At 47.4% G+C, this 20,373-nt stretch overlaps 1 protein-coding gene across 1 annotated transcript in view; it reads right to left on the minus strand.

Moving 5' to 3' along the window:
- Positions 1–9,605: 9,605 nt before the first annotated feature.
- Positions 9,606–20,373, minus strand: part of LOC119462477 (neprilysin-1) — a 95,039-nt gene continuing 84,271 nt past the window's right edge. The window contains exon 2 of the mRNA XM_037723822.2: positions 9,606–9,903. Within this exon, the coding sequence (XP_037579750.2) occupies positions 9,750–9,903 (154 nt within the window). The 3' untranslated portion in view covers positions 9,606–9,749. The remainder of the gene's footprint in view (positions 9,904–20,373) is intronic.

Here is a 20,373-nt window from a genome sequence, read left to right on the forward strand (position 1 = left end):
CGGCGGCGTTCGCCGGCTCTTGGTTGCATGGAGTGTAGTGTGACGAATTCGCGACGGCGCTTCGCGCTGGATTTTTCCTGACGTGAAATTCGTTGCGAAAGTTCGCTCCATGGAGGCTGGCCTTTACGCTAGCCTCCTCCTCACAGCAGCGGAGCGCAACTCCGATTACTGATCGTGAATGCCTGGCTGTCGAATGGGCAGCTTCGAAATTCCGCCCGTACTTGTATGGCACGAACTTCTCTGTAATCACGGACCACCACGAACTCTGCCGGCTTTCCTCACTCAAGGATCCTACTGACCGGCTTGCTCGCTGGGCTCTGTAGCTTAATGAATATTCCTCCGCAGCAGCGTACAAGTCGGGCCTCCTACATCAAGACGCAGGCTGTTTATCACGCTATCCGGTGGACGAACCACCCACCGACCCTGACACCGATAGCGACGTTTGCGTTTTCTTCGTTTCTCAGCTGCTACACGTCGCCGACAAGCAACCCCGTGATGCCACCCGGCGGGCCATCATTGGTCGCTTGGAATCTTTGCCTTGTCATTCGTCGCTTCACTTGTTTGTTCTTCGGGATGGTGTATTATACGACCACAACGTACGCCCCAACGGTTCTACCCTACTTCTCGTCATTCCAAAGCACCTCCGGTCAGCTGTTCTCCAAGAACTTCACGACTTACCAACGGCAGGTCACATCGGCCTCTCCTGCACCTACGACCAGATTCGCTAACGCTTCTTTTGGCCAGGCCTTGCCCGCTCCGTCCGGAAATACGTTACGGCGTGTGAGAAATGCCAGTGCCGAAAAGCAGCATCGACGCTCCCGGCCGGGTGCCTTCAACCGCTCGACATTCCTTCGGATCCGTTCTTTCGCGTTGGCTTGGACATACTTGGCCCTTTCCCTCTATCAAAAAGTGGGTCGTTGTGGCCATGGAGGAAGAAATAAAATAGGATGGACCATTACGTCACGCAGCCAACCATGGCAATCGATCGCTTCGTGTAGCCAGCAGTGGTGGCGCAACACGTGACCTCTTGTGATCACTGAGAATCGAGATTTGCCAAGAGGTTTGGTTAGCGGTAGTTTTTATTCGGTGTGCGGTCGACTGGCAGCAGGAAGGAAAATGGTTTTTCCTTATTTTTTAAAGCGAAGCTTTGTACCTCTACCAGCCAAGGGTTCTGTCGTGTCCGTCGTTGTAAGCAAAAAACGATCCCGACGAACCGCTAACCATTGCAGGTATAGCAGTATAGCTTACTTGAATTCAGGCATTCAGCGTACAACTAAGCACTCGTTTTCGCAAGAGAAACCACAAAAACAAGCATCAAAGTGATGAGCCAACATGATGGATGATAAGGGCTGCGGGCAAACAACGGAAACAGGCTCGGCGCGGTCCGTAAGATTAGATTGCAGCTGTTGCAAAGCTTATGCAGCTGCTTGAAAGAGGGTTGACGTCATTCGAAACCCTTCCAACCTAGTAACTGCTTCGGTTAAATTTCTAGACTACCCCACTATGGAGTAGTCTAGTAGTGTATATCACACCGATCATAAAGCAGTAGTGAACATTGTTGTGAAGTAAATAATAATAAAGGCCGTGGTTAAAGTTACGTTGTGGTGTGTGAAATATCAAGTGCGCCACAGTCACCGTGAGGGTGGCGTAAAAAGCTTCGCTTTCCAACCACCTTCACAGGGTGGATTGGCGGGCAATTTTTTTTCGCTTATTTGCAGAGTTTAAAATTGGTTCGAACGAGTATTGAAAAGAAATCAACCGGGAGTATTAAAGCCTACCGCGTGCTTTGACGTAACCTCCATGCTGTGACGTTTACACCACGTGTTGGACCACCAAAGTCGGAAGCAATCGCGTTGCGGTAGACTCCCTCCTACCTTTTTCCTTCCTCCATGGTTGTGGCGACAAATTACGCCACGCCATCACCAGAGCGCTTCCAACAAGATGCGTCAAAGATGTCGCCGATTTTATTTTACGCGATGTGATTCAGGAGCATGGAGCTCCACACCAACTGCTCAATCGCCGTGGTAGGTCCTTTATTTCTAAAGTCATCGCCGACATTCTGCAGTCCTGTTCACCAGGCACAGGCTGACTACGTCTTACTGTCCACAGACTAATGGTCTCACCGAACGTCTGAATCGAACCCTGACAGACATACTTGCAAATTATGTCCCGTCCGATCATACTGATGGGGACCTTGCCATACCCAATGTCACATTTGCATACAATTCCTCGCGCCAAGGCACTGGCGGTTATTCCCCGTTCTTTCTGTTGTTCGGCTGAGAAGCCACATTGACACTGGACACATCCCTTCCATCCGCCGCAGCAGAGGCCACCGAATATGCACTTGCCGCCAACACCAGTGCAGCCCAAGCACGCGAAACTGTCCGCACTTGCCTCCTCACCCTCAAAAGAACCAACGGCGTTTGTACGATCGACAACACAGAGACGTCCACTTTTCGCCTGGATCTCTGGTACTCCTGTGGTCCCCCACTCTCCACGTTGGCCCGTCAGGAAAACTCCGGCCTAGGCACACAGGCCGATATCGAGTGCAGCGTGCCGTGACTCCACTTACTTATGAAATCACCCGCGTGTACGACCAAGCACAAGCACATTAACGCACTTGCACGTCATTTCAGCGAAGCACAAAAACACGCAACTAATTTTTATCTTTCCTATAAAGCAAAAGTAGCCCTGTCACATAAGCATTGCAACTCAATTCAACGTTGCTCAGCCTATTTGCGGTTCCAGGTTAATTTTAGGATACGCGTGCATCGTCAGCTGCTCAGCGCGATGATCACATCGCGGTGCTAGGCATATGTGCCCGCTTATGCTCAGATATGTCCGTACTGCTTTGTTTAATGTTCTCGTATATATATATATATATATATATATATATATATGTTTCACGGTTTGCAGATACATTTTTAGTTCAGAGTGCACAGCTATTGTCGACACTACTAGAGGGAAGAAAGGCAAAATCGCACGAGCAGCACTTTGTTAAAGAAGCCAGGGCATCCACACCCTATCGTTTGCTTGGAGAGATTTGTTCCTGCACTGTTATACATATCAGTGGCGCACCGACGGGGGGGGGGGGGGGGGGGGGGGGGGATTCGAGGATTGTAACCCCCCCCCCCCCTGAGGCCGACTTAACCCCCCCCCCCTTTTGTTTAATCCCTTGTCTGTCCTTGCGCATTTGAGTGCTGCAACTAAGATGTACGACGCGCAATCATCTGCACACTCGCAAAAAGCGCATTTTTTTTGACAATCTCCCGAGAGGAAATCGAAATTAGTGCTGTTTAGATGGTATTGGCAAACTGCTACCCCCCCCCCCCCCCCTGGCAGAAATCCTGGGTGCGCTACTGATACATATCATGTCATACTTCACACGCTAATGAGAAGGTACTTTGAGGTGATTGAAATAAAAACACTGCCATCACGTCAGCAGTCTAGCCGTTTTAATGCCTTAGCGCGAAATTATCCTAGATTTGACAATTTTCCCCCTTTCCCTAAACAAGCTTCACATTTCCTAGATCTAGGGAATTTCCGTAACGTTGGCATCACTGCTTGGGACACCCTGTTTATATATCATACACAAATGTGTACTGGTTTCGGTGGCTACTAAATGTGACGTACTGGTGCGAACAGCTTCAGCCATAGTGTGCGAACGTGGAAAGACAGAGATACTTTGCAATTTCCTAGGTATACTTGACTGTGGCGCGAAGTGCATTTTGTGAAAAGGGGACAGAAGAGAGGAGAAAGGGAAGCGCCAAACTCCCAACTGTTTAATGACAGCGTCAGAACATACAGAAAAAAAGTTTACTTCCGGGCGTCCGAAGAGAGCCAAGGTATGGCATGGAACTACATGGTCATGATAACATTTCTTTTCAATAAAGCACATCTCTGCAGTGTGCAATGCGATGGATGGGTCGCTAACACACTCAGACCCTTTCTTTTATTAAAGAAAGCTTCAAACTACTCCCTCGAAGCTTTGTCGCCACTTTTACCCAGAATCGATACTTGCTTAAAGCGTGGCTCACAAGGACAGGCCTTACAGTGCGCAGGAAGATGCGCATTGTCACACTTACCAATGCTAATAGCATGCTCCCTCAGTCTGTCGTTAATGCAACGTCCGGTTTGTCCAATGTAGGACCTACCGCAGTCTAGGGGTATCTCATAGACCACCCCTCCAATACAGCTCCTGACAGGCTTGGTGTGCTGCTTCTAGCAGCCCCGCGGCACATCGTGTGTGACACGAGGGCATAATTAAGCCAATTTGTTGGGAGCTGAAAAAACAACCGGAATGCTATATCTGGAAGCAGGCGCGGATCCAGGGGGGATGTCCGGATGTCCTGACTCCCCCCCCCCCCCCTCAGATTTCTGCATCGCCCCCTTGCTGACAGGGGGATGGCCCTGTCGCAAAAAATATGGCCACCAGCATTCTTCAAAATTATTTTTTCGCGAGTACCAGTGGTAATAGCCAGTGTAGAAGTAAAGCTAGCTCGCTCACTAGCTTAGTTGTATTCGGTAGGGGTGTGGTGTCGCGAGGTTGCCGCAGTAATTTTTCCTCATGCACACCTTGGACCTCCTGGCGCCGGCCGTGCCTTACTCGTACCGTCGGTGGCGTCGAATGAACGAGGGGACGTCCCTTTTGCCAAGCATGCCGATGTCCGCGCGAGCGCCTTCGCGCCTGATGAACTTAGTTCCCCATTGGGGTGTCAACGGTTGCCTCATTGGCTGTCATCGGTTCCGCGATCAACCTGCTTAATGAAAGAGATCTCTCGATGAAGTGTTCATACATAAATAATAACAACTAACAGCTAAACTAAATACTACGCATAGGCGACTTTTTTTTTAAACTGTAGCACCAATTGTGATCACAGTTACACGTTGACAATATCCAGTACGAGCACAGTACCGTTGGTATGCTACAAGTTTTTCATTGTAATTTCGCAGTTGTCATGCATTAAGCATAGGAGGCTCAAAGCCGCGGGATCCGTTTATCTGAGTGGCCGTGTTCGCGGAGCGGGGCGAAACCTCGAGCAGCGGCTGCGAAGTGGGGGAGCGTGACGTCAGCGGCCAGCGCGCGGGCATAGAGAAAGGAATTGCGCGGACATAGGATGGCGTCGCGTGGTTAGAGAAACGGGAGCAGATGCGCGCCTTGTGTAAAAGGATGACGTCGCATGGGAAACAAAACATCAAGACGCTAGCTGGCTCGCGCTCACGGCTACTACGCCACATCGTTCTTCCTGTAGGTGTCGTCGTGAGTCTTCATACGCGGTGATTCGCATATCGTAAACAACCAGCGTAGTGGTTGCCGCGTTGGAGCGGAGCGTTGCTCCAAAGCAAACGAGGTGTCTCAGCCGAACACAAGGAATCTTCTTAAGGAAATCAAGGTATCCCAACAGAACTCCAAAGATGGACCCGTGCTTACACGCTTATAACGAACCTGCGACAGATCATCCCAAATTTTATTTTAAGAAACAATACAGGCTAGATATACCGGGTGTTCAAAATTAAGCTTTATGGTTTTCTTAAAATGAGGCACTGGGAGGCACGTGAAACCCACCTGCGCAAATAAGTTATGTGGCCAGGGGGACACAAAGTGAGATGATAATTATCGCTAGTCAGCAGCCGAATTGACTACAATTGAATAATTAACTTTTTATTGACTGCAGTAAGTGTGTATCTTTGTATTCAAAAGTTAGAGGCAGTCGTGTTTCTACACAGTTTCACTTCGAAGTAACCGCTTCCAGACATCCAAAAAGCTGATGCTGCTACTTTCTGCATGGTTAGGAATTCCAGGCAATTTCACTTCTAAAACCGAAACTGTACTGTGGAAAAGTGTGATTGTCACGCCTGTAGCAGACGCCCTCGAGTAACACAGCATTTATGCCTCACCATCACGTGAGCATTTTTTTTTTCACACGCTGATTTCTGTCGCAACGAAGTGCGAAGTCACAGTTTCTAAATTCAGTTCCCTCATAGCTTGACTTTTCTTGCATTCAAAAGTGCAGACAAGAAGGCGCAAAGAAGTGAAACTTAACCTTTCAGTGGCACTGCCGCAGATCCCCATTTGCCTATGCTCCGAGATATCCAACTACAAATTTTAATTGTCGTTTGCATGATTACGCATGCAAGAGAGTGAGGATCGGCGCAAAGCTCCTCCCTGATGTGCCGCGGCTGTTGGGTACGGCGCTTAGTCTGACAACGCGGCGGAGGCATTGGCAAAGATAATAACTGTCCCCCTTCCCCTCACGGCTGGCGAAATAAAAAAAATCGAAGAACCCGTAACCGCTGTCGTAACACGCGACCGCGCAGCCTGTAAAGATGGCGGCAGCTGCCATGCCGAGATAATGGCGCGCGCAGAGAAGCCGGAGGGCAGTGCGCGTGCGTAATGGTGACTAGACGACCGGGCATGGTCCTTGCCTGGGCTACGCAAATAAAGTGACAGCTGATTTCCAAGTATTGTGTTTCATTGAAATCAAAAGCAACAACGGTACCATCAACAGCAGAAACCTTTTTAGCTATGCTAACGGATATTTCATACTGCCGCTTTAAATTTGGTGTTGTCATGCACAAATTTCATGACAACACTTCACCCATCAAGATGTCAATGCCCTAAAAATGTTCAATATGCCTCCCTTCCACCGCAACGCAAAGCACAAACCGCTGTCGCGTCGAGTCGATAACTCTGCGCAGTACAATTGAAATTTGGAATCGGATATCTCGAAGTACGAACACGCTAGAATAATTCTTCCGACTGATACTGTGTAGAAACACGACTGCCTCTAAGTTTTCAATACAAACATACCCACTTACTGCAGTCGACAAAAAATAATTGTTCAATTTTAGTTAATTGGGCTGCTCACAGCGATAATTATCATCTCACTTTGTGCCCCCCTGGCCACATAACTTAATTGCACAGGTGGTCTTCGCGTGCCTCCCAGTGCCTAATTTTAAGAAAAGCATCAAGCTTTGTTTTGAACACCCTGTCTTATCAGGCACAGCCGCCAAGCACATGGCTGTATTGGGTAATGTCATTTTCCTATAAGCTCGGAGAAACTGATACCTGGCTTCGCTATAGGGCTTCTTCATCTTTGTGGGGTTTTACGTGCCAAAACCAGTTCTGATTATGAGGCACGGCGTAGTGGAAGGCTCCGGATTAATTTTGACCACCTGGGGTTCTATAACGTGCACTACAACGTAAGCACACGGGCGTTATTGCATTTCGCCTCCATTGAAATGCGGCCGCCGCGGCCGGGATTCGATCCTGCGATCTCGTGCTCAGCAGCGCAACGCCTGAGCTGACTGAGCCACCACGGCGGGCTACAGGTGTTGCTCTAGCCGTATAAAACGCGGGTTTATCGTGAGCAGAAACGGTGAATTTCGGTAAATGAGAGAGGCTGCTATCATCATCATCATCATCATTATAATCATCATCCTCGACAAAAGTTGACCCCCCCCCCCCCCCTCAGAAAAAACCTGGATCCGCCCCTGTCTGGAAGCCACCTTCTTGAGGTTATGGCACAAACGGTGAACATATGGGACTACATCTGGCTTAACACGCTCCCTTTTCTTCGAGTGCGCTTTCACATTGGCAGTGGTAGCTTTCAACTTTTGCAGCAGGGACTCAATCACAGAATTTAAGACAGACTGAGGGAAGCCAGCCCTTAAAAGTCTCTCAAACTGCTTGCGAAAACCTGAATCATATGTATACACGACTTGCGCAGAGCCGATTTCAGGCAAAGTAAAGCGATTCCACGCGTCACAGTCTTACCTTGGCTCTCTTCGGACGGCCGGAAGTTAACTTTTTTTCTGTATGTTGTGACGCTGTCATTAAACAGTTGGAAGTTTGGCGCTTCCCTGTCTCCTCTCTTCTGTCCCCTTTTCACAAAATGCACTTCGCGCCACAGTGACGTATACCTAGCATTAAATATCAGCACCAACTTTCCCAAGAAGAAGTTCTTTTAGATATTTCGCAATATCCTTGTGTCGTGCCTTATGCCGCAAGGTGCAAAACCAACTTGTTCATGTGTTCATCGTAACATCTAGACGCATCTTTTCTCCAATTGGAGTTGCTGCAATAGCCCATGAGCAAGGATAGGAATATTGCTTCGGAACTAAAGGGGGGCGGCTTAACGAAATCGATCCGTCAAAATCAAGAGCCATTCACAACGCTGTCTCTCATAGCCGCTGTGCGACTTTCGTAAATTTTACCAACAAATCAAGTATCACGTTATGACTCAAGAAAAGCTGCCGCGGAGTGCTTACGGCAATTATCCTAGCACATTCACCTGATACCATGAACGAAAAAACGTGGCTGCTTTTTGGGGAAGCCTCTAAAAAGCACGGAAGTAATCATCGCTGTGTTTGCAGTGCCATGCCTAAACGCTCTTAAGGATGATAAATCATGTACAGCAAACAGGCTGTTTTTTATCAAAAACAGTGATAACGCCGTTGAGACAAACATTGTAGTGAAGTTCAGGGCGTATGGGTAGCTTTTATTGCCATTATCTGTGTTTAGTTGACGTCACATGAAATAAGGCTGTAAACATACTCTCGACGATGTCGCGAAAAGTGCACGGAATGGTGAGAAAGTGCTGTCTCGAATATAAAAAAGTATCGAGCGTTAAGGTATTTCGTGGAGGTGCACAGACGGCAGCACGGCACTTCGTAACGCCAAACAACATTGCATGGTTTTAAACCAGTCATTGTCGTGATGATGAGTGTCTCGACCTCTCCCTGTTAACTGTATTTGCATATTTAAAACCAGATTTCACCAAAGGATTAAAGAACTCACAAAATCGACAAGCACGAGCGACATCAACCACAATATGGCTCTCAGTACTTCGAAATATGCTAATGAAAAGCTGAGCGTAATCATTCAGGGCGACAATAATCGAAAGTATTTTTGGGGCACCATTCTATCTATCCGAACAGAGTGCACTTCTTCAATGGATTCATCTTGGATCCAAGCGGGCAGGCAAAGGCCTTTGCGAAAGCTAAGGAATTTCGCACAAGTTTGTTGCAATTGGCCGAGAAGGGATTAATGACGCCTTTTAGACTGCACGTCATATAGCACATGGTCAGAAAGAACACCTGTGTTTCCGTGAAATTGTGGCTGATGGGAAGTTCTTTCTCAGCTTCCTTCGTGGCATCCAAAAACGCGGAGTAGGCAATCTCCATCGCCGGGATCTCGGGAAACAAACTGTCATCGCGTTCTTCGCTGTTCTTGAGGCAGCTATCTCTCGCATCAAAGGCCGCACTCGAGTTTTTGCTGATGACTGAGTGGACATTACCAGCCGCATCCCAGCGAAGGCCTTCTCGGTCGAGTGCTTTGACCACTTCAAGCGCAATCGAGAATCCTATGCCGCCGTAGAACATGGCACGTGTGCCCTTACTGTAGAACAGTGGGCGGGTGACGGCAGCGATGGCCACGCTAACGGTGTTATTGAAATTGTCGTGTACGAAATAGGGCTGTGCGTAGTTCAGCGGCAGCCTACGCACACGTTTGTATAGCGAATCCTTCTTCGTGGTGCGCAGACTCTGAATAGATTTGATCCAGTAGCTTCCGAACGTTTTCTCGTGTTCGGGATAAGTATGGAATACCTTTTCGAGACTTTCGTTGGTCAAGTACTCCGCCGGAGGCCAGATCTCCAACTCAAGTCTTCTAAGCTTGGCTGCCATTGAATCCTTACTCTCAGAGTCCAGCCACGCAGATGAGTTCACCAAGTGCACGGCTTTCGAACTCAGGCGGCGAATTCTCGGTATATTTGCAACCGATCTTCCTTCGTTATTTTGAGCGCAAACTGCATTGCCAGTAACACTGCCTTGTAGGCCACTTCGATGTGAAAGCCGCAAAATGCTGGTCTCAGTGTATCGGCTATCGTCTGGTCTCCATACCTCGTCCATAGTAGGCGACTGTCGGCAACCGGACCGTAGTGCTCAACGAATTGCCACGCTAGAAACGCCAGAATTTGCTCGTTCGAATAGTTGCCGAAAATCTCCCCCACAGTGAGCAGGAACTTCCTGTTGCTGACGACAACATCGTCCCGTTGCTTCAGCGCGGGGTCCATGTTGGTGACCTTCTGCAGACATTCCAGCCACCGGTAGGAATCTATGCTCGGCGTGTACACTTCCATTTCTCCAAGGGGGAACCACGCTGCTCTTCTGGGCGACACGTGAAGGGCTTGGTTGAGAGCCTCGAGTATGTCGCCCTCTAGGCGGGCAGCCTCTGTGGCTCGCCGCTCACTGTTGACCGGGCTACTGTTGGTGAATGCCGTATAGAACTGGCTCCAGTACTCGTAGTATCCCCCAGAGTTGATGACGCTGCGATGGTGCTGGAGGTAGAAGGGCAGCTGGGGAGCGGGTTCCAAAGAGAGTCGCCAGAATTCCCTTGTCCCTTGACCATACAGAACGATCTGCACGGAGAACCAGAACTCGACGTGCCATTCGTGAGCCAACGTGAGGAGCACCTCCAGGGCATCGATCTGCTGCTTAGGACGTTCTGGCCAGGACAAGCCGAGTTCTTCGATAAACTTGAGAAATTGGTCCAGCGTTGAGCCGTACTCGGAGGAAGCGCTCATGCAGGATTGAAACATCAGTAACGCTTTGTGGCCTACTGGGAACTTTTGCGAGCCTTTCAGGAGGGTCTCCTCTAAGCCGAATAGCCAAGAAAACACCATGTCTTCCAAGACGGACGTGTCAAAGTCTCGAAGCTGCCTCCTCTCACCCGGTGGCGACCATTTGGAACAAACGTGAGCGCGAAAGTCTTCACAGGCATCGATGCTTTGGTTTATGGCGTTGTCCAGTAGTGCTGCATGAACGTGACAGTCTTCCGCGATGCACAGATCTTTGAGGGTTGGTTGGTGCATGGACATAAGCAGTAGTACGATAGCCACGACGGCCATCAAGATTGCTGCGAGTGACGCAAAGACGACCAATGCTTCTCGACCGAAGAAAAGTCCATGGTCGATGGTGGTGCTCAGTGGACTCCGCATCTGAAAAAAATTAAGAATAAAAACGGCAATGAAAGCTAAAGTAGACCCGTAATTCAAGAACATTCACCGTTGAGAAGACTGCCGAAAATGACGAACTCTGGTTTAGCTCGCGCTCTGCGCCCTCACTGCGTCTACTGCGAACTTCTTTGCCGGTTACCACTTCCCTAAAACTTTCTAGTAATATTGCTTTCAATAAATGGCGCAGTTTGCAAGCGTAGTAACGCCAAAATGGCCTAGTGCCGCACAAAGAGGCAAATATCCTCGAACAAATGTGCAGAGCATACAGCGTGGCAAAAAGAAAACAACATATACAGGGTGTCCCAACTATCATCACCGAAGATTTAAAACTATGCTAATGCAATGTGTCTGGACAAAAACAAGATAATTTTGTTTACCAGCGCTTCGAGATACCCCGATATTTTTGCATTACGCCTAATTAGATAATTAGTCCTTATCAATGATTCAACTTCTGAAATATTATTAGATAAAACGTGTCAATGAGAAAATTGTAGAGCAACGTAAAAAACTCCCGAGGCAGTTTTTTGTTGCTGAGTACGCGCTACGTAAAAATGTTTTTACAAGCGTGAAAGAAGCCCGCGAATACAAGGAAAGTACCTCAAGTGGCGAGTCGTGCGGCAATGCATAGAGCGTCGCGTCAATGCGATGACGTACATCACGTACCACCATTGAAGAAAAATCATGTGGACTGATTTAACAAGAGTTAGGCTCAAACACGCACGCACGCACACACATTGACGAGAATCACCGGACACTGGAGACTTTGTTCTTGGTAAAATAGTGCGCCGCATAACGCCCACAAAACGCCACAACACTTTTTGTTTTGTATATATGCACAATGCCAGTAAAAGGCAACAAGCCATGCATAAGAAGACCAGACGACAAGGAAAATCGACAGCAAACGACAACCATCATCGTCCTATAATTGGCTGGAGATAATTATTCTAAGCCCCAAACAAACATCAGTCATGAGCAAGATGACGTCACTCACGTCTTTCATTCGCTTCGTGCAATGTTCTTTCTATAGTTTCCTCCTCTCACTTAAGAATCCCTTCGTACGCGTTTGTGCGAGAATTTTCTTCCAGCCGGCGACAGTCCTACGGTGGTCCGCGTTTGTTGCGCAGAAGTCAAGTCAGCGTGACGCATGAAAAAAACAAAAACCGGCCACAGTGGCCCGGTATCGCGAAGTGAACAATGTGAAGCGCGCACGACGCATAGCGTGGTCACTAAAACGCGTCGCATCCGCAAGATAAGCGTTTACGTCACTCGAATTGCGCTGACTTGCGTGCTCTTCCGACGAAGCACAGTTCGATCACTTAATTCAGTGTGTTTGGCCTAAGCTACGACATTTGTGTATAATTAGCGGTGTAAGTGCGTATCATATTGATTGTACTGAAGGACTGAACTTATTTTACATCAAAGCAATGGTGCTTGCAGCATGCGGCTGAGAACTAACAATTTTTATTTATGTGTGACTACCATATTTCCATTCAGCCACAGCGCACGTATCAGCAAATTCTCATGCTTCGACTCTGCCAAACATGCGGCTTCAGATGTTTTAATTATCGGCAAGAAACGCGGAGAAGTACATTTCAAGAAAGCGGTCAGGCAACGAGACACAATCTCTCCAGTGATATTCATTGCATGCTTAGAAATATGGAAGCTATTGAACTGAGAGAAACCAGGAGCGACGATAAAGGCGAATACCTCAACAACCTTCAGCTTGCCGACAATATTGCTCTGTTCAGCAACACTGGCATTAATTGTAACAATTGATTCAGGACCCTAAACGAAGAAGTGTAAGAGTAGGCTGAAGAATAACGTGCAGAAGACAAATGTAATGGTAAAGAACCTGTCAATCGAACCAGACCTATACAGGAGTGAGTTTACTAGGTCAATTACCCACAGGTCAATCATCATGAGGCGGATATTTACGGAAGAATGAAAATTGATCGGAGAACACACGGCCGGCATTAGCAAATCGTGACCTTGAGCTCACCACTGTCGTTAAAAAGAAAAGGGTACAATCATCCCATTCTTCAACTACTAACATATGAGGCAGAAACGTGGAGGTTAACAGTACAGCTTGAAAATAAGTTAAGCGCCGCTCAAACCATCCATCGAACGAGAAACGTTAGGCCTAACGCTAAGAGAGATGAAGAGAGCAGTGTGGATCATACAGCAAATGTGTGTAGTGGTAGTTGAAATTAATAGGAAAAATTGGAGCTGGGATGGCCGCGTAATTGGAAGGGCCGGAAGCGTTGAGGGTGAGCAAGTGCTTTTGAGGACGGCTGAAAATTGTGCGGGGTAATGAAATAATAAATTTGCAGGCATAACTTGGAATCAGCTATGGGAATCAGTCAGGGGTAATTAGTCAGTCAGGAATCAGTCAGGAATCAGTCAGGGGTAATTAGCGAGCGCCGCGAGAGGCCCTTGTCTTGCAGTGAAGATAAAAATACGCCGATCACGTTTTACATCATCCTAAAGTCCTGCGGAATTTTAACGGACTGTTGCTCTTGAGCCGCACTCGCTCGTACTGCGAAGCCGCATTCGCTTGTTTAAAGAACGGCGTCGGGCACCGCTTGGATACCACCGCACCGGCCGTGGCCTCGTACTATATATATATATATATATATATATATATATGTGTGTGTGTGTGTGTGTGTGTGTGTGTGTGTGTGTGTGTGTGTGTGTGTGTGTGTGTGTGTGTGTGTGTGTGTGTGTGTGTGTGTGTGTGTGTGTGCGTGCGTGCGTGCGTGCGTGCGTGCGTGCGTGCGTGTGTGCGTGTGCGTGTGCGTGTGCGTGTGTGTGTGTGTGTGTGTGTGTGTGTGTGTGCAGTGACTGCTCCGAACCAAGGAACCAAGTGCGTCAGTGTTGCAAGATTGACGGCTTGCACCGATTTGATCCGAAACCAGCTAGAATGTTGAATCTCTATGCGCTTCGTGTAGGTTGCTGTGCAGTATTCTGACGTTCACTTCAACGTGTGTTCTTATGAGGCTGGTAAACTTGTCTTAACGTTGGTGCCAACCATTATGGTGAAGTTGACTTAAGAGCCCTAACTTCTATGAGGTGCCACTTGGCCTATGACAGACAGCGTAGTAAGAGGCTCCAGGCTCTGACGTCACCAACCTGTCATTTATGCAGGTGTTAAATATTAGAGGAAGAGGGCGATGACGGGGACTAGCGCGCTGAGCGCAAGTGGCTCGCTCGGGATCTCGCACGGCTGGACTGATTCGAACGGCCAGTATTGACGCGTTGCTACTGTCCCTCGGGCAATAAACTTCCCCTTTTCCGCCCTTCTACTGCAAAGACTCCTTTGTTTTGTATTTTCTGTTGCCGATAAACCCGGGACTCTGTGATCCAAGCGACTCGACCCAGAAAGGACTTCGCCGGCAACGAAGATGGAGCGGATCAAGGGCAAGCGAGCGACCCAACGAGCTTTGCACACGCGTCTCCGAAACGAGGCAAGCCAACTTATGGGATCGAGTCAGTTTAGCGCTCGGGCGCTTCGAGTGCTGCGTGACAGACTGAACAACTGCAACGACGGACTAAGGTGGCTCAACAAACAGATGGAGAATTACTTCACGGACGAGCAAGCATCCGAAGACTACATCTCGGTCGCCGATTATGAAGACATCGCGGCAGCCACGTTGTCCCTTCTCTGTCATCACATCGAACAGCTTCAGTCTCAAACGACCGCGGATCGCGGCCTACCGACACCTAACGACGCCTCAGCTTCAGGCACGATCTCAGGACATCGTGCGCCCTGTGACCGGTTGGCACTAGACCGGTTGGCGGCGCTTCTCCACTTCCGAAGCTCGACTTGGTTCACTTCAATGGAACAGTGCAACGGTGGCCGCCAATGGAAACTGAACCTGGCAACATTCAACACGCGCACCATAACGAGTGAGGCTAGGCTAGCACTTATCGGACATGTTCCAGCATGCCGTCCACGAAAATTCCAGTTTAACGAACGTCGACCACTTGCACTACTTGAAACGCTTTTGGCTGGACCAGCGGCCAAAGCGATCCAGAGAATGCAAGTGACGGACGCATCATATGGAGATGCCATCGAAATTCTAACCAACCGCTTCGGCAACGTGAGGATCATTGAGCAGAAGTACTTGGAGAAGCTTCGAATGCTGAGACCAGTGAGGTTTTCTACTGACGTGACTGCTATGAGGAATCTCCTGGATACCGTACATATTAACGTGAGAGGTCTTAAGGCTCTTGGACGATCGGAGCTTTCATACGCTGCGAAGCTCGTCGAGATTCTAACGAAAGTGATCCCCAATGGCATCGTGGTGGAACAAGCGACGGAGCTTACTACGAAACACGACGAGACCCACTCGTCAGAGACGGAGCTGCGTCAGCTATTCATTTATTTTTTTATTTATTTCAATACCCTATAGGCCCTAGTGGGCATTACATAGGAGGGGACTTCAGGTGAGTACATAAATATAATGTATAAACAATGTAAATAGAAGACAATAATACAACAAAAGAAAAAAGAAACAGCAAGTTAATTTGAACCAAGGTGTCCAGAATAGCAAAAAAAATAATCTAGGAAATACATTGATAACGAGTACAAAGCGATTTGTTACATGGCCGTTAAACCACTGATCATCAATACATTGGAAAGAACACTGCATACATATAGCGTACAAATACCGTATGTGAAACAAAGACAGGCAGATACAGGACAGGAATGTTTTCCATTTTGTAAATAGCCCAGCAGCGCTAAGTGAAACATTGAAGCATCTGATATCTCGGCGATGTTGGACGGCAGGGAGTTTCATTTGTTAATGCACAATACTAAAGGCGAATTTTGGTACTTCTTCGTCCGGGCGAAAATGGGTGATACTTTGAGCGCATGATCGAGACGGGTTGAAGTATGAGGGGCTGGAAAAATGTGCGATTGGGCGAACGTTGTGTTGCTGTGGTAAAGTGAGTAAAAAAACGATAGTCGAGCATGTCGCCTGCGCATGACAAGCGTAGGTAGATTAAGTTCAGCTTTTAGTGATGAAACAACGCTTATGAAACGTGAGTAGGATGACGTGACAAACCGCGCGGCTTTGTTCTGTACCATTTCGAGCATGTTAGTAAGGCCTGTCAGGTGAGGATACCATATGATAGAAGCATATTCTAGAGAGGGCCGAATCAATGATTTGAAAGCGTGCAGTCTTGTATCTTTATTACTGAAATGCAAACGTCGTTTAAGTAGGCCGAGCTTCTTGAAAGCCTTATTGGTAACATGCTCGATGTGGGCAGCCCAACTTAAATCGGAAGTAAGTATGACGCCTAGGTACTTAAATGACGTGACTTTTTCTATTACTATGTCATCTACTTTATAAGAGTTTGAACATGCAGAAGAAATGTTAGTAAACTTTAAGTGTTTGGTTTTTTTTTCGAGATTAATTTCCATTTGCCAATTACTGCACCATTCCTTTAACCTTGAGAGATCAGATTGTAGTTTTGCGACGTCGGCCATGCAAGTTATTTTCTTATAAATAACACAATCGTCCGCGAAAAGACGGATTGACGAACTTATGTTAGAGGCTATGTCATTTATTTATTTATTTATTTAAAAATACCTTACAGGCCCAAAGGGCATTCAGTAAGGAGGGGGGGGGGTTTACTTAATACAATGAAAGCACACGCAAACTAGTATAAAAACAGGGTTACAATGCAAGTAAACATCAAAACGCAACGCCACAGAGTAAAGTGCAAAATGTAAAACGCAAGTGAAGAAAAAAAATGTATGCTGCACAACAGAATACGTTTCCGAAATAAGCACTGAAACAGCATTTGAGTGCAAGTGAAGAAAAAAAACTAACAAAAACGCAACACATCGCAAAATAAACAAAAGAACTTAAACGACGAGACCATGTTCCAGCACTATTCAACAGAAAATATGTACCTCAAGCTTCTGGCGAAATGTGTTAAGGTTATTATCACAGGCGATATCATCGGGAAGATCATTCCACGTGCGGATGGCTTGTGGAAGTGCGGATGTGTTAAAAGCGTTCGCATTGCCAAAGATGCGCATGAAGCTGAGTGATTATGTAGCCTGCGTGACGTGAAAAGGGGGCGTTCAAGGTGTAACGAGGCTATTTTATTGCTGTAGACGTACTTGTGAAACAGGCATAGGAGAGATATTTGACGGCGGATGGCCAATGGTAGAAGGGAATGATCATGTTTAAGTTGAGTCACACTTGAATGATTGTCATAGTTCTTTGAAATGTAACGGGCGGCTCTGTTCTTAACTGCTTCAAGCATGTTAATTTGATAATGAGTGGAAGGGGACCAAACAGATGAGGCATATTCAAGTTGTGGGTGGACGAAAGTTAAATAGGATAATTTGCGAACGTTTGAGGGGCAATGACGGAGGTTTCGTCGTAGATACCCTAAAGATTTTGAGGCTTTCGCGCGCGTAGCAGTGATATTTTGAAACCAGGAGAGGCCTGGTGAAAGGTAAACGCCAAGATATTTATAACATGATGCCCGCGAAAGCTTGTCTCCCTGTATGTGGTAGGAAAAAATGGAAACGTCACGCTTACGTCCGAAAGAAATAATGTTACACTTGTTAGTATTTAGGGTCATGAGCCAGGTGCTACACCAGATAGAGATAATGTTGAGATCGTCTTGAAGGATCAGGTGGTCGTCGGGACTGTTTATTGCTCTGTATAACATGCAGTCATCAGCAAAGATTCTAATACTTGATATGTTATTTGGCAGGTCATTTATATAGATAAGGAAAAGAAGCGGGCCTAGAACGCTGCCCTGTGGAATGCCAGAAAGGACGTAGGAAGAGTGATAGGAAGTGTTATTAACAATCGTGAACTGCTTGCGAAGTGAAAGGAAATTCCGAAGCCATGATAAAGTGAGAGTTAAGGGAACGTTTCATTGATGTATACTTAAAATAGAAGAGGACCCAGCACACTCCCTTGCGGCACCCCAGATGTTACTCGTGTCGGTTTAGATATGTACTCCTTAAGTTTAACTGACTGACACCGACTGTTTAGAAATTCTTCGATCCAAGCAGTCGTTCTCTCCTCGAGACCCAGATTACGTATTTTTAACATTAGTCGATTATGAGGAACACGGTCGAAAGCCTTTGAAAAGTCTGTGAAAATGGCATCGATGTAGGCGGACTGTGTAGGGCTGTGGGCTGGTCTGTCACAAGTTCGAAAAGCTGGGTCCGGCATGATAATTTTTCGCGGAAACCATGCTGGGTGTTGAGAATTAAATTGTTACGGCTCAGATGACCCATCACCTCGGAGTATATGATGTGCTCTAGAACCTTACACGAAATGGACGTAAGTGAAATCGGTCTGTAGTTGTTAGGCTGATTGCGGCTGCCGGATTTGAATATAGGAACTACATATGCAGATTTCCAGTCGTCCGGTATACAGCCAGAATCAAGGGATTGCTGGAAGATTGATGCAAGCAGGTTAGCTGAATGGTGGCAGGTTAACTTAAGTAGTTTGGCGCTGATGCCATCGGGTCCGGGACTGGTTTTGTGAGGAAGCCGATTGACGGCGCTAGCAACGCCGTTTTCCGTAATCAGGATTGCTGGGAAAGGGTGCGAAAAGGACAGCTGCGACAGCGACAGCGAATCATTTAGTGGAAGTTCGTTAGTGAATACTTCAGTGAAGTGTTTATTAATTTTTTCGGCACATTGTTCAACCGCTAAAGTGCTGCCGTCTTCCCTCGTCAATACCGGTAATGAGTGGATACTTTTAGGGTTCACGATATTCCAATATTTGTTAGGGTCCGTTTTCATAAGGTGAAGGAGCGTATCATTAAAGTATTTGTCTGACACTTTGTGTTAAAACTGCAATGTTTTTGTAGGCTGCCCAATCTTGAGGACAGTTTGAGCGACTCGCTTTCCTGTAAATCCTTTCCTTCTTGTTAAGGGAACGTTTCACGTCTCGGGTGAACCATGGGTCATCTATTCTAGAAGTTATTGTTACTTTAGGCACGCAAGCAGCTTCGAATTTCTTTTAGCTTGTTCCGAAACAGGCACCAGTTTTCATAAGTTGTACGGTCGTCAAAGTATATAATATTTGATTATATACGACTGGAGGTCGAAGCCCGTGAAAAACTTGGTCACCAGGAGTACTGCGTATGCGAAAGGCACGATGGAATGCGTGAAAGGTAGCCCTGTGCCGCGCCTACCACCTACTTCTTGCACAACGAATCCAGCAACGCAAAAGGTACTTGTTTTTCTGCCTTAACCCACACACGTTACGGAAATGTGCGCTTCTACACTAAGCCTGCTTGACAGGAAGAGCCATCTGGGCAAGTCAGGCATATGTTCCAAGTGCACGATATCAGGCCACCGCTGGAAAGATTGCCGACGCAACAACCGTTGCGCTACCTGTAAAGTGCGCAACAGATGTTGTGACCCCAACGGCGCTAGCACGCAGAAACCGAGTGTACGACAAACCCCGAGCTTACGTGCTGCCGCACAGGCACCTACAAGCAATTTGCTTGAAAATGACGTATTAGGCAGACGTTCCGAGTATGGGCTCTGAGTGACTGCAGCTCTTGCTATATGAGAGGGGTCCTGGACAACGGGAGCCAGAGAACGTTTATCAGAGAATATATACCAGAAAACTAAGCCTGCCAACACTGAAAGAAGGTAGATGTCGAAATGAAAGCGTTGGGTGGTTCAATCTGGGCGCCAAAAGAGCAGCTCAACTTGGTTAATGGTTAAGGTGAGTTTGAAGAGCCAATATGACAGCTCCAAGCACAAAATCGAGGCTTTGGAGGTTCCCTTTATCTGCGATCACTTGCTTGAACCTCCACAGTCACAGTCATTTGTGCTGAAGCTGGCTACTGAAAATAAGTTTATTGCTGACTTCGCATCGCTTCCTGGCCTGAAAACAGACGTCGGAATAAGCTTGCTCATTGGAGCCGACCAAATGTGCAAGCTCGTGCTAAACAATGTTTGGTCGCACGAAGAAGTGACAGGACTAGCGGCGATCAACAACAAGCTTGGTTGGACATTTCAAGGACCTGTGCCATGCGACGGTCGCACTTTTAAAGAAGTCCGCGCGCACGTTTGTGTCGTTCGCACGAGTTGCACAGAGACTGACATGTCTGAAACCTTACAGCACTTCTGGGATCTAGACAGCCTAGGCATTTCTGACCTTACTACCAACGAAGCGCATGCAAGTGAAGTGGTCCGGCAAATCACGGAGAACATAGCACTCAACAACGGGAGGTACGAAGTAGCACTACCGTGCAAGCCCGTCAACACATACCTAGCAAACAACCGAATTGTTGCGGTTCGACGCCTTCACGGTCTATTGCGGCGATTTGGTAGTAACGAGGAGCTTCTTCAGCA

This window comes from Dermacentor silvarum, chromosome 8, assembly GCF_013339745.2.
Source record: "Dermacentor silvarum isolate Dsil-2018 chromosome 8, BIME_Dsil_1.4, whole genome shotgun sequence".
NCBI classification, from domain to species: Eukaryota; Metazoa; Arthropoda; class Arachnida; order Ixodida; family Ixodidae; genus Dermacentor; species Dermacentor silvarum.